General features: G+C 48.1%; 1 protein-coding gene across 1 annotated transcript in view; it reads left to right on the plus strand.

Moving 5' to 3' along the window:
• The window catches only part of TMEM132E (transmembrane protein 132E), a 132,360-nt gene that overhangs the window by 108,031 nt on the left and 9,808 nt on the right, over positions 1 to 14,521 (plus strand). The window contains exons 4-7 of the mRNA XM_081843480.1: positions 7,641 to 7,833; positions 8,702 to 8,845; positions 13,062 to 13,267; positions 13,886 to 14,165. Of these exons, the coding sequence (XP_081699606.1) occupies positions 7,641 to 7,833; positions 8,702 to 8,845; positions 13,062 to 13,267; positions 13,886 to 14,165 (823 nt within the window). The remainder of the gene's footprint in view (positions 1 to 7,640; positions 7,834 to 8,701; positions 8,846 to 13,061; positions 13,268 to 13,885; positions 14,166 to 14,521) is intronic.

Consider the following 14,521-nt stretch of genomic DNA (forward strand, 5'->3'; position numbering starts at 1 on the left):
TAGGTTGGCAGGCACTGGGACCGAGCAACGGGAGCGCACCCCGCCGCGGGGATTCGAACCGCCGACCTTTCAATCGGCAAGCCCTAGGCGCTGAGGTTTTACCCACAGCGCCACCCGCGTCCCTAGAATAATAATAATAATAATAATAATAATAATAATAATAATAATAATAATGTCCTTCATAATGCCTGAGTGTTGGCACTGCTGCCCAGGCCTGATAGCAGCCCTGCTTCAGTTCTTGCCTCCGACATGTGGCCTCCGACAAGCCTCTTTCACTCAGCCTTAGCTCTTTACACTGTCTGCAAAATGGGGAAAATAATCGTAATACCTGCCTCCCTCAGATGATGGTTGTAGGGATTGCAAGAAGGCATTGTATCAAAAGCTCTAGAGGGCTGCATGAGATTCATCCCATTATTCTGTTTGATTATTTATTGATACGTAACTGAATGTTCTATGGATGGCCTCTCTGTTTTCACTGATGTATTTCTTTGTGTTTTGTGTTCCAAATGTTGTGTACACATTTTCCTTTCCCCTTTTAAAATTATCTTACTGTGTTTTATGTAAACCACTTAGCAGTTTTGCATATTAAGTGTATAAATATTATTGATGAAGATAATGATGATATTAATTCAGCGCTTTTCGATATTATTTTGGGCTTCTCCCACTTCTCTTATTTATTTGTTACATTTCGATCCTGCATTTCTGTCCCAGTATAACTCAAGGAAGCAGGAATCTGAATAGTTCCCAAGTGGTCTCCCATGCACAAACTAAGCAGACTCAGCTAGGGATGGATGAAATTTCAGCTTCTCATTTTTCCAGAGTTCAGTATGCTTTTTTCCTTTTTCAAGTCCTCATGAAAATTCTCCATTTTAGTGCAAATTTCTCCTGATACACTCATCCTTGCATGCAATTTTGCCTCATATGCATTTTGCAAAGCATCTTTGCACATTTATTTTCACTAACATGAGCATTTGCATGCACACTTGATTTCAGAATGGTCTCATTCACATTCCTTGATTGGAGCATAGTACTGCAAAATTAGGAGAGGCGTGTAATTATTATTATTATTATTATTATTATTATTATTATTATTATTATTATTAATTGTTTATATCCCATCCATCTGGCTGGGCCTCCCCAGCCACTCTGGATGGCTCCCAACAGAATTAAGAGCACAATAACCATCAAACATTAAAAACTTCCCTAAACAGGACTGCCTTCAGATGTTTTCTAAATGTCAGATAGTTGTTTATTTCCTTGACATCTGATGGGAGGGCTTCCACAGGGCGGGTGCCAATGCCGAGAAGGCCCTCTGCCTGGTTCCCTGTAACCTCACTTGTCGCAGTGAGGAAACCGCCAGAAGCCCCTCAGAGCTGGACCTCATTGTCCGGGCAGAACGATGGGGGTGGAGACGCTCCTTCAGGTATACTGGGCCGAGGCCATTTAGGGCTTTAAAGGTCAGCACCAACACTTTGAATTGTGCTCAGAAACATACTGGGAGGGTACATATGAAGGGTGGTTCTGTGTTTCAGTTTGCATATTGTTACAGAAACTGCAGATGAGGCTGGTTCGCCTATACATGTGAACTGAATCCAGTTTCTCCCCTACCTGAGTCACTCTGAGCTGCTTTCCTTCAGCAAAGTGGCTGCATCATACATTTTTGGACCATGCCCTGCACTCACATTTGCAGTCAGATGGGTTCTTCCTCATTCTTCATCTCACCCTTTGCACACCTACCCCTTTATCTTTGTCTGATTGCTGCATTCAACTTCTGCTCAGCTTTCTGAAGCCCCTCACAAATCCACCCTTCCTCCTTTCATCCTGTTCCACCTTGAATTTGGCTCCCTTCCTCGAGATCTTCCGACGACGCCACAGCCTGGCAGAACCTCTGATCAGCCAGATGTTCTGGCTGCGACTGATAACTCTTGTCCCCCATCCTGAGCCGATTGCTCACCCCCAGCAGGGAATATGGTTATCTCCACCAGACAGACTTCTTTTTCATCTGGAAGCCCAGAGATCTCTCTTCCTTGAGGCTTGTGGCTTCAGAGGTGGCACCGAAACACGTCCCTGCCAGAGTCTCCGGATTTGGGAATGCACCTGAGTTCAGGGAAATGATTAAGGATGTGGGGTGAAGCAAGGGGGAGATAAAGATATTTCTACCCAACTCCCTCCCATCCCCATCCACCGGTAGGACTCTTTATGCCTGTAACACCTGTGTAACACATGCTCAAGGGGAGAGGGTTTACCTCATTTGCATTCCTGCTCACCATGCAGTTATTAAATGCACAGGAATCTTTCCAGGAGAACAAGTTAGAAACCCAACCTTGCAGGCCACATGCTTGGCCCACTGGCTCTTTTTTCCAGCATCCATGTACAGAGTACTGGGCACGGAGTCATTGTGTGATGAGCTCCCTCCTGGCGTTGATGCCTTTACCTGTAAAATGGGTGTAATAGAAATATTTATTTATGTTTAAAAAAACTGGTGTGCTGTAATATAAAAAATCAATCAAAGCGGGTTGCAACAAACATAAAACCATAAAAAGTTAAAAACTGATGTCAATTAATCATTGTGGAAGGATGTATTCTTAATTGTTTTTATAGTCCTGGCAGCAGGTGTTTAAAAGTTGACACAGAAAGTACTCCTCTTCCTCCTCCTCCTCCTCCTCCTCCTCCTCCTCCTCCTCCTCCTCCTCTTCTTCCTCTTCCTCTTCCTCTTCCTCTTCCTCTTCCTCTTCCTCTTCCTCTTCCTCTTCTTCTTTGGCGATCACTCATAGCTGAGTAAGATTGTCTTCTGTAAGTGACTGTGGAGGCCAAATCTGGATCCACACGTCCTTCCACACGTTCGAGCGTCTTCAAAGCCCATGACACCTCTGGTAAAAGCTGTTCTCCAGTTGGAGCACTCACAGGCCAGTGTTTCCCAGTTGTTGGTGTTTATACTTTATACTACATTTTTAAAGATTTGCCTTGAGAGCATCTTTAAACCTCTTGTCGACCACCAGCATTACGCTTTCCATTTTTAAGTTTGGAATAGAGTAGTTGCTTTGGAAGACGATAATCAGGCATCTGAACAACATGACCAGTCCAACAAAGTTGATGTTGAAGAAACAGTGCTTCGACACTGGTGATCTTTGCTTCTTCCTGTACACTGGCATTAGTTTGCCTGTCTTCCCAGGTGATACAGGAAGTACTAAAGGATCCATGACAGATGGCTATCTAGCCTGTGCTTAAATACCTCCAATGAAGGAAAGTCCACCACCACCCGAGGAAGTCTATTCCACTGTTGAACATTGTTGACTGTCAGAAAGCTCTTCTTAGAAGATGGTGGATTCTCCTTCATTGGAGGTACTTAAGCAGAGGTTGGATGTTCCTCTGCCAAGCATTCTCTAGCTGCGATTCCTGCATTGCAGGGGTTTGTACTAGTGGACTCTTGGATTCCCTTCTAACTCTACATTTCTATGATTCTACCCTGGCAGTGTGGGCCAGGATACAGTGAGTCAGATCTGTGTAGCTCCTTCGACCTCCCGGTTCCTCTCCTCTCCTCAAGGTAAAGCCCACCTATGCAGGGGGCAAGGAGGTCCCTGCCGTGTAGTGAGGAGGGGCTTCGAATTGAACGCCCACAAGACCCGGCTCTGCCATTAAGGGAAGGTTGAAAAATGCACGGAGAGCAGCGCATTACAAAAATAATACAGCCATCTTGGAAACCAAAGGCAGGGATCAAAGGCCGGGCTCGGCTGCCCCGCGGAGGCTTCCTGCAGAGCTCCTGATAAGCCTTTGTAGTGGGCTTGTTTTAAACCGAGCTCCTCGAGGAAGGGAACGGCTCAGATGCTTGGCTGAGATTTCTTAGACTCCAATATAAATTGGGAAGAAAGCGGAGGAGCAGGCGGGGGAGGCTGGTCAGGAGGTTCCAGCAGCGAGCAAGGCAAACATCAAAAGCACCCAGCCCAGAATCGGAAGCTGGCGCGCATCAAACAGCAGGCTGGCTCTCAGGTTTGAGGACAGCGCTGTCACACGGGGGTCTGTTGGTCTGTGGGAGTGCTGCTTTCATGGGATGATCTTGAACTGCAGAGATGGTCGCCCCTGAATCTCATTAATCCGGTTTAGTGGCTTACGCAAAAGCAGAACCAAAGCAGTCATTCTGGTCGACGTTGCTGGCCCCCACCCAGGTGCGCCAACTCTAGGCGTTGGAGGTGTCTTCAGCTCCCTCAATATTTGAAGGAGGCCCAGCCCCCTCCCCAACAGTATTGAGGGGGCCTGGAGCAGCCTAGCAGAAGACTGCCCTGCACAGCATTGGGAGACATGTGTGATGTCACACGTGTGACATCACACGCTCACGATGTACACCAGCCCCCCTAATCTTCGGAGCAACCCAGCACCTCTGCCCCCTGCCCTTCATAAAAGCATAAGAACAGCCTTGCTGGATCAGACCTGTGACCCACCTAGTCCAGCATCCTGTTCTCACTGTTTCTTCAGGGAGGGTTGTGGTTTCTGATCCCGGGCGCCTTTCTAAACTTATGTTCCTATTCCAGTGGCTTGTACAAAATGGTGGCAATAGGGTTTTGTTGGTGGGCCGTTTCAGGGGGGCTTTGCAAACTACCCCATCTTAGGTTTCCTGGAGATGACTTCCAAATAACTCTCCGCTCCTGCAACATGCCGCGCCCGGGGAGGTCTGCAGTTTTGCAGAGAGGCCAATCTACCACGCTGCTCAATTTATATATTTTTAGCTGTAACGAGATGAAGGGGCTGGACAAGGCACCAGAGGGGGACTGGTTGACTGGCTCCTTCCCGGGCTGCAGATTAAACTCAGCCTTGGAAGATTGGAGGCGGGTGATGAATTCAAAGTGATTACAGTCACCTTTTAAGAAGAAAAAAACACACGCCCCTGGATCAAATACTGCAGCTGGGGAGTGAAATGCGTCTCGGTCCTCACCGCTCTCGGGGATTTGGACATCAAAGGCTTTCATTTGCCTTGGCATTTTGACTCCTTGACGTCCAAGGCCTCCGCAGAGTCCGTGGGCAAGAGTTTTCTGGGGGAGAGGGTGCAGAAAGGTTGGGAGGGAGCTTTGGGGCTTCGGCGTGACGAGAGCGGATGGGCTGTAGGGGGTGCTGTGGAGTTGTGGGTTCCAATCCATTTGCTCATCATGGTGCTGATGGAGGAGACACCCATATTATTACTTGATTTTGGTTTAAAAATACAGTGGATGCTCGGCTTGCGAACGTGATCCGTGCGGGACGCACGTTTGCAACCCGCAGCGTTTGCAACCCGCGTCTGCGCACACACATGTTGCAATTTGGCGCTTCTGCGCATGCACAAAGCATGATTTAGCGCTTCTGCGCATGTGTGACCGCTGAAACCTGGAAGTAACCTGTTCCGGGTTTCGGCGGTCCGTAACCCAAAAAAATGCAACCTGAAGCGGCTGTAACCCGAGGTATGACTGTAAAAGTAATACAAATAAACGGCACTTTGATATGTATAAGAAGGCAGTGCCCAAAACAGAAACACAATCCTACACTAACCACAGTGAGACAATTCATATTCTAGATTCCTTACTCTTTATCGACCGGCATCAAGGATAAGTGGTTTTTAAATGGGATAGTAGGTGAACAGTGTTACTTTTGATTCAGAGGCATACTGCCTCCAGTAACGGAAGCGGGACATAGGAACCATGGCTAGTAGCCAGGGATATTCCTTATTATCCCCGAGGAATTTGCCCAATCCTCTTCTAAAGGCCATCCAAGCCGGTGGCCATTGCTGCCTCCTGGGGGAGGGAGTTCCAAATGTTAACTGCGAACAAGTCCTCCTTATTTTCATCTCCCCGGAATCTACCAACATTCAGCTTTACATTCAGCCTATGAGTTTTGGAGTTTTGGAGAGAAGGAGGGTGACATTTCTCTTATCCATTCTCTCGGTTCCAAGAGGCAGGGATTATTATTTTTAAAGATGGAACTCAATCCTGGCATCTCTCAGGCGGGTGCTACTGCCATTATAATAAAACAAGGGTGGTGTTCGTGGTGAGCAACTCTTTTTCTAGAAAAATAGCACTGCCAAGATACTTGAATTCTGATGACCAGACATGCCATTCCCCAGTAGCCTCCTAGTAAATAACTCTCCCTTCTCTCTCTCTCTCTCCCTCTCTCTCTCCCTCCCTCCCTCCCTCCCTCCCTCCCCGCCCCTCCTTAAAATCTATCTTCTAAAGAACCCCTATTTCTCATTAAGCTTGTGCCTTAAACCTCTTAATGCTCATCTCCACCCACACAGAAGTCTCTAAGTGAGGCCTCGTTCCCATTGAAGAGGCAACACTTCAGACGGCAGGTGGGGCCTCACACACTAAGATGCTCCTGCATGTAATAAATGTGGTACCCAGACTGCTTTTTTGTCCATTCGTGGGAGGTGGAAATTCAAAAGCCTGTGAAGATGGCTGGGAAAATTTCAGTGAACTCTTTTGGAGGGAGAAGGGAGGGTTTAGCTTACGTTACATAAAAGAGGCGCAGAGAGTCTGTCTTGTCTCTCTCTCTCTCTCTCTGACTCCCCCCCCCTCCCCACTTTCAGATCTTCAGCACCTCATTTAAGTAAGGGAAGCCAAACTCAAGGTGCAGCTCCTGCACTTTGGAACTCCCTGCTTATTGACATAGGGCAGGCATTTGTGGTTAGGCAAGGCTATGCTGAAACGGAGAACTCGGAGGTGCCCTTTAATCTGCTTTTTAGCTTATCGTTGATTTTATTTTCGTGTGAATGTTTTAAATAGCTTTCAAACTGGTATTTACCAATAATTTTTATTCTTTTTGTAAATCGCTTTGAGGTTTCTTTCTTACGATCCCGTAGTATATACAATTTGTGAAATAAATGTTTTACATCGATCAATTTAATGTGAGTTTTTTTGTTTCTTTGGTAAAACGCTTAGAGGTTTTATTATGATCAAGCAGTATATAAATGTTGTCAAACAAACAAGTAAAACTCTTTAAAGACTTAGATACAAGGGATAAAAATGGCCACCTTGGAATCTTATAATCTGTGTAAAGAAACCACCTCACTTTCCACCTCCATTTATATACTTATTTTATTACTATTTCTATCCTACCCTTCCTCCAAGGAGCTCATGGTGGCCTGCATAGTTCTCCTTCTCCACATTTTATCCTCACAAGAACCCTGCAAAGTATCAAAGAACCATAGAGTTGGAAGGGACCCTGAGGATTATCTAGTTCAACCCCTTGCAATGCAGGGGTATGCCGCTGTCTCCTAAGGGGAGCGAACCTGCAGCCCTGGTGCTATCAGCACTGTGCTTTAACCTACTGAGCTATAATTAGTATATTAGACTGAGATGGAGTTCTTGGTTCAAGGTCATCCAGTGAGTTTCTTGACTGGGCGGGGATTCGAACCCGGGTCTCCCAGGTCCCAACACTCTGTAACCACCACACTGATGACATCCGCCTTCTTACATAGAGGTTTCCTAACATGCTCAGAGGTGTTGTTACGGTCAAGTGGCATTTAAGTGTCGTCAAATAAGTAAGTTAAATCTTTTTGGAGATCTGGGTGTGGAAATGACCAGCTTGGAGTCTTCAAATCTGTATAAAGAAACCATTTCTGTGTTCTTCCACTGCTGGCATCCACCTTTCTCTCTCTTCCTCTCTCTCTCTCTCTGCAGGGCTGAGGATTCCCCTTATGAGGTCATGCAGCTGGACTTTGAAATGGAGAACTTCACCAGCCAATCGGTGACCCGGCGCATCATGTGGCATATAGACTACCGAGGCCGAAACCCTCCGCCCGACTTAGAGAAGGCTGTGACGGAGCTGGCGGTCATCCAGAGGGACATTTGTGCCATCCTGCCACTGGCCATGGTGAGGGTCCCAGTAGTCAGGCTGGAAGTTGGTTTGTGTCTGTGTGCCCAGTGCTATTTTTCTAGAAAAAGAGTTGCTGGAACTCACCATGAATGCCTCCCTTGTTCTCTAAGAATGGCAATGGTGCCCACCTGAGAGGTGCCGGAACTGAGTTCTGGCTGAGAAAAAGCCTTGTGCGCCTTCTGTTTCCTGACCTGCCCATATCCCAAAACTGGCCCACCAGCCCCATTGCATGATCTCATTCCCCTGACTGCAGTAAAGAAGCCTGTGTTTCCCACGCTTCTGGGGCCTGGAGTGTAGTTCTATCACAGACGCAGGTGGCGCGGTGGTCTAAACCACTGAGCCTCTTGGGCTAGCTGATCAGAAGGTCGGCGGTTCAAATCACCGCGACCGAGTGAGTTCTGTTGCTCTGTCCCAGCTCCTGCCAACTTAGCAGTTCGAAAGCATACCAGTGCAAGTAGATAAATAGATATCGGTGCAGTGGGAAGGTAAACAGCATTTCCATGTGCTCTGGCTTCCGTCACGGTGTTCTGTTGTGCCAGAAGCGGTTTGGTCATGTTGGCCACATGACCTGGAAAGCTGTCTGTGGACAAACGCTGGCTCCCTTGGTCTGAAAGCGAGATGACCCCATAGTCACCTTTGACTGGACTTAACTGTCTAGGGGTCTTTTACCTTTTTACCTTTTTCTATCCCCTCACCAAAACTGGAGCCAGCAGTACAAGGGACTTTCACAGGCCAGTTGGCCAGTCCATGTGTCAAAACTGGCCCACAGGAGGCAGAGGGTGAGGAAGGCCAGAAAGGTCCCCGCCCTCCCTGCAGTGTAGGATCCGGGCACTATAACTACCATAGCCTCCTTTGTCCCCTCAAGGACACGGAGATCATCAATACAGCCATCCTAACAGGTCGGACGGTGGCCATCCCAGTCAAGGTCATTGCCATTGAGATGACCGGCGTCATCGTGGACATCTCGACCGACGCAGAATGCAAGTCGACCAATGAGGACATCATCAAGGTGGGTGGGTGGGTGGGAATCAAGGTGGATGATGGGGAACCAAGCTGGGTGGGTATATGAGAGGCACAACTGCATTTGTATGATCAGTCCCAACATGGCTAACCAGAGGTATCTGCATTTTATTACATTTTTTTGTATTATTTTAATTACTTTTTAACAGTGTGTGTGTGTGTGTGTGTGTGTGTGTATTTATCTGTTTTACAATTTAAAATATTCATTTAAACAACCTTAAAATATCAATGACTTCCGTTCTTCCCTTTCTATGGTTCATTTTGCATAACACAAATCCCTGCATATTTTATATAAACTAAACCATTCAGTATTCCATTATGACATCCATCAACACTTATTTACACTGTTGAATTTGTCTTAACGCTCCCAATGTTTTCAAGTCTACACACTTTCCCCCCATATATTCAACAAACATTTTCCAATCTTCTTTAAACATATGTTCTTCTTGTTCTCTTATTCTATAAGTTAGGTCCACTTCTGGCTAGCTTTTGATATTTTATCTGTGTTGTTTTGATTTCTGTAAGCCACTTTGAGTCCCAGTCTGGGAAAATGACAGTAATTATTATTAGTATTATTAGTATTATTTTGTTCTAACCCCAAAGTCCCAATTCCTTGTATGAAAGGTGCTCTGACCTTTCTGTAGCTTCTCCACCCCCATGATACACCCTCCCACCACTTTCACATAATCCCTGCTCCAGAGGCAGCAGCAGCCAGCCCACTCCCTGCCAAATTCCTCACAGTGCATATGGAACTCCCTCCCAATGGAGGCAATGATGGCCACCAACTTGGATGGCTTTAAAAGAGGATTGGAGGAGAAGGCTCTCAATGGCTACTAGCCATGATGGCTGTTTTCTGTTTCTATTCAGAGGCAGTGATGCTTCTGAATACCAGTTGCTGGAAGCTATAGGAGGGGAGAGGGCTCTTGCGCTCAAATCCTGCTTGTGTGTTTCCCAGAGGCATCTGGCTGGCCAATGTGAGAACAGGATGCTGGACTAGACAGAGCCACTGGCCTGATCCGGCAGGCTCTTCTTCTATTCTTACACCCCTCGCCCACTGCCTGGACTGAAAACAATCAAGTTTGATTTACCATTGCCAGGTTTTAATGGTTCCCTTTCAGCCTGAGCGAGCACGCTAGCAATCCTGCATTTCTGGACAGGCTCCGAGACACTCTGATGGGGCTAATGTGCTCCTTCCCCGCTCGTAAATCTCTCCGGTTGCCGGCCCTCGAATCCAGGGACGGGACCGAGCCTGCGAGCCGGGTTGAATAATTGATCAAGTCACTGCCCCTTTGCCTCCTCTTCTGACTTACCTTCCTCTATTCCTTCTCTGCCCCCCCCCCCCAAACCTACTGAGTTATGTTGACATTGCTCCAAACGAGGTATGCTTGGCAGGAACTCTTGCGTACCTGGAGAGACTGGAGGGAGGGCGATTGCTCTGTCAGGACTATAAACCTGCACCATCCATCAGGCAACCCGCTATCTGTTACTGTAAATAATTCAGCATTAAGGAGAGCCGTGGCGTCGTCGGTGGCTCCACTCCCCGGGTGTGTATTGCAAAGAGGGGGCATAAACAACAGGAGTAGCTCTATCGATCTCCGGGCTTGAGGAGCGCGGAGGAACAAGCCTCCGTTCATCTGTGCAGTGAGAGGCTGACGGATGCCGCGGCCCCGTCTGGTTCAGAGCAACGCGTATCCCTTGCGGAGCAAGCACCTTGCGCTCAGGAGAACACGAGAACTCGTGGGCATCCAGTGAACAGGAGCTAGCCAGCCGTAAATCACCTAGTGCAAGTCGCAGTTAACTCCTTATTAGCGAAAATATGATCAGCAGCAGGAATGCCAGGCCTAATAAGCACAGCAACTTGTCTCCGGTAGATGTTGCCTGCATGAAGCAGTTGCCGAGACTGAAGCAATCCCCAAGCAATCAGAGACTGTGTCTGCACGTCGCCAGTCTCTGCCCTCTTCATGCCTCTTCTTGTTCTGGGAGATCAGAGAGGAGGGGAGCTGGTTGCAGCAGGAAGGGGAGACATCCATGCCTCTTCACCAGCCAGATCTCTCTGCCTCTTGGCCTCCCTCCTCTCCTGCTTCAGCTTCTGCCTCTGATTCTGGACTTCTCTCTGCCCGGACTCTCCCAGCTCACTAAGCCCTGTTGCTCCTTCAGCTTCTGACACCTCCTCCCCACAGTCTTCTTCTTCTGACCGCTCATCGTCATCCTACCAACACTCCCTGCGCTCTGAGCCTTCTTCCCCTGGGGGTTCCCCAGCTGGTTCCTCCCACCATTCCTCTGTGTCCAACCAGTCCATGACACAGAGCCACGGAGCTCCCACAGAGTGGTATTAGACTGCCTTATCTTGAGACGTAACTATTTGATCCACCTAGGGATGGCTCAAATGCGGACCACCAGCAGCCCAGCCCAGCCCAGCCCAGCCGGCTTCCTCCCTGATCCTGCGATCTGGCAATGTTGTTGTTGTTTAGTCATTTAGTCGTGTCCGACTCTTCGTGACCCCATGGACCAGAGCACGCCAGGCACTCCTGTCTTCCACTGCCTCCCGCACTTTGGTCGAACTCATGCTGGTAGCTTCGAGAACACTGTCCAACCATCTCGTCCCCTTCTCCTTGTGCCCTCCATCTTTCCCAACATCAGGGTCTTTTCCAGGGAGTCTTCTCTTCTCATGAGGTGGCCAAAGTATTGGAGTCTCAGCTTCACGATCTGTCCTTCCAGTGAGCACTCAGGGCTGATTTCCTTCAGAATGGAGAGGTTTGATCTTCTTGCAGTCCATGGGACTCTCAAGAGTCTCCTCCAACACCATAATTCAAATGCATCAATTCTTCGGCGATCAGCCTTCTTTTATGGTCCAGCTCTCACTTCCATACATCACTACTGGGAAAACCATAGCTTTAACTATACGGACCTTTGTTGGTAAGGTGATGTCTCTGCTTTTTAAGATGCTGATCTGGCAATGCCAGGGATCAAACCTGGGACCTGAGAACCTGCTGGATCAGGCCAGTGGCCCAGCTAGTCCAGCATCCTGTACTCACAGTGGCCAACCAGATGCCTCTGCTGGTAAGCCTACAAGCAGAATTCGAGCACAAGAGCCCTCTCCCCTCTTGCGTCTTCCAGCAACTGGTTTTCAGAAGCATTGCTGCCTCCAACTACAGTCATTACAGCAGACAGTAATCGATTGCCTTCCCCTCCATGTACTTGTTCAATCCTCTTTTAAAGCCATCCAAATTGCTGGCCATAGTTTGCCTCCTGTGGGAGGGAGTTCTGCAGCTGGAACTATGGGCTGCACGAAGAAAACGGATAAACTATGCCGAGATGGTGAAACTCACAGGAAGAATTAGAAACCAGGAAGAGACTGACTTTAATAAAGAATGGGGAAAGTTTATCATTTACTTTTAAAGATTACTGTAAACAATTACACACATTAGGATGGACGGAAATCTATGGAGTGATAAAGGATTTATAAAAATAAAGCTACGGAAGAGAGCCACAGTGGGAGGGGAGGGAAGTCAAAGGGGATTATATGTTTATGTTGTTGTTTTCTGTTTGTAAAAAATGCAAAAATTAGATTTAAAAAGACGAAGGGTTTTCTTTTCTCTCTCCCGAACCTGATTTTCTTCCCCATCCAGGGATGGATGTTACCCAAAGTGTAGCTAGCGTACAGCACGAGGCATTGGGGAGTTTTTCTCCAGCAGCGTTTCAAGACAGATGCTATTATTTGTCGTCCCTGGAAGGGCTGGGAGCGAGCCTGCTCCGGACTGTGTTGCTGGGTGTGTTTATTAGCGCAGAGGAGGCGAGCGCTGTGGCGTCGTCTTTATTTTGATGAACGACACAATATCCAGAGATGCATTTCGGGGCTCATTTTTATTCCGATGCCGAGCTGAGATTGCCTTTGCAGACATGCTGAGCTGGTGTCTCTTGGATGTTGAAGGCAAGCTTAAGTAGCCCCGGGGGAATAAGAAGAAATAGACCCCAGCTAATGTCTAACACACACACACACACACACACACACACACACACACCACGTATCCCTGACGCCAGAACAACCAGCCAGCTTCATAGATGAAAGGTTTTCCCAAACAGTGGTCCACAAACCACCAGTAGTTTGTGAGAGGCAGTTTGTGACCTCTAGCATGGGAATTCAGCTTTGTCATGGCCAAAGCAGCCTCTTCCTCGGTACCCTAACTCACCAGTTTTGTCTGCAGGTTTCCAGCAGCTGCGACTATGTCTTTGTGAGTGGCAAAGAATCAAGGGGCTCCATGAATGCTGGGGTGTCCTTTAGCTACGAGCACCTCACCGCCCTCCTGGAGATGACCGTCTGGGTCCCCAAACTCCCGCTGCACATCGAGCTCTCTGACTCCCGGCTCAGCCAGGTGAAAGGGTGGCGAGTTCCAATCTTACCCGATAGGAGGTAAGCCAGGAGTTGGGGAAGGAGTGGGGTGGTTGGAAATCCGCTCAGGGATTGTGTTTGAGAGCCTCTAGGCATGCACAGTGAAGACTAGTGGCCATTCTTGATCCCATTGCCCAGAAGCTTCAGCTCATGCCAGAATTCTCCCCTGGGTGCTCACCTCCTTAGAACACGCAAGGACATGCAACTCTCTTTTTTGAGAAACCTACCTGCTACAAATAGCACCATCCTTTTTCAGACATTGGTATTAACTAATTTTAATAGCATGTTTTTAAATTGTTGTAGCCTGCCATAGGCACTCATGGTGAAGAGATGATGATGATAATAATAATAATAATAATAATAATAATAATAATAATAATAATATAATGAGAATAATAAAAAATGGGGTGGAAATATCCACCCATTTAGAGTGAGGGAAGGCAGCACAGCCATTGCTCTGATTTGACTGTGCGATGTTATGTCACGTGAAATCTGATTGGCTACGTGGTGTCATTACGCCCGATGCACGATCCCTGATTGGCTGGATTGGCTGGTTAGTGGAAACACTCCTTTTTAGGAAAAAAGGCAGTGAAGCGCCAGAGCAGCTGCCGGCTGACCCAACTGCTTTGGCTCCCACAGGTCTGTCCGGGAGAGCGAGGATGACGAAGAAGAGGAAGAGCGGCGGCAGAGCCGGGGCTGCACCCTCCAGTACCAGCATGCCACCCTGCAGGTCTTCACCCAGTTCCACACCACCTCCTCGGAGGGCACGGACCAGGTGGTCACCATGCTGGGCCCAGAGTGGATGGTTGAGGTCACGGACCTGGTCAGCGACTTCATGAAGGTCGACGACCCTCGGGTGGCTCACATGGTGGACACCAACACCCTCGCCGGCCGGGAGCCTGGCACCACCCTCTTCAAGGTAAGAGCGTAACAGGTACCCAGCAAGGAACGGACCCTAGCTCTGTTCTAGGTCATATGCTTTTCATGCAGAAGGTTCCAGGTTCAATCCCTAGTGGCATCTCCAGGTAAAGCATTAGAGAGACTCCTTGCCTGAAACCCTGGAGAGCTGCTGCCAGTCAGTGTAGACTGTACAGAGCTAGATGGACCAATGGCTCCTATTTAAATAAGCCCTTGATTGGGAACCACGAGGACTGGAATCTGAGCTTAGTGGCAGAGCCTCTGCTTTGCAGGCAGAATGTCTTAAGGTTCCATTCCTAGAATCTTCTGGAAAGCCAATTCCATTCCATGTAGACGAGCCAGTCGTCAGTATAATGA

The sequence above is a fragment of the Podarcis erhardii genome (genome assembly GCF_964252035.2).
Source record: "Podarcis erhardii genome assembly, chromosome: 16".
Taxonomy (NCBI): Eukaryota; Metazoa; Chordata; class Lepidosauria; order Squamata; family Lacertidae; genus Podarcis; species Podarcis erhardii.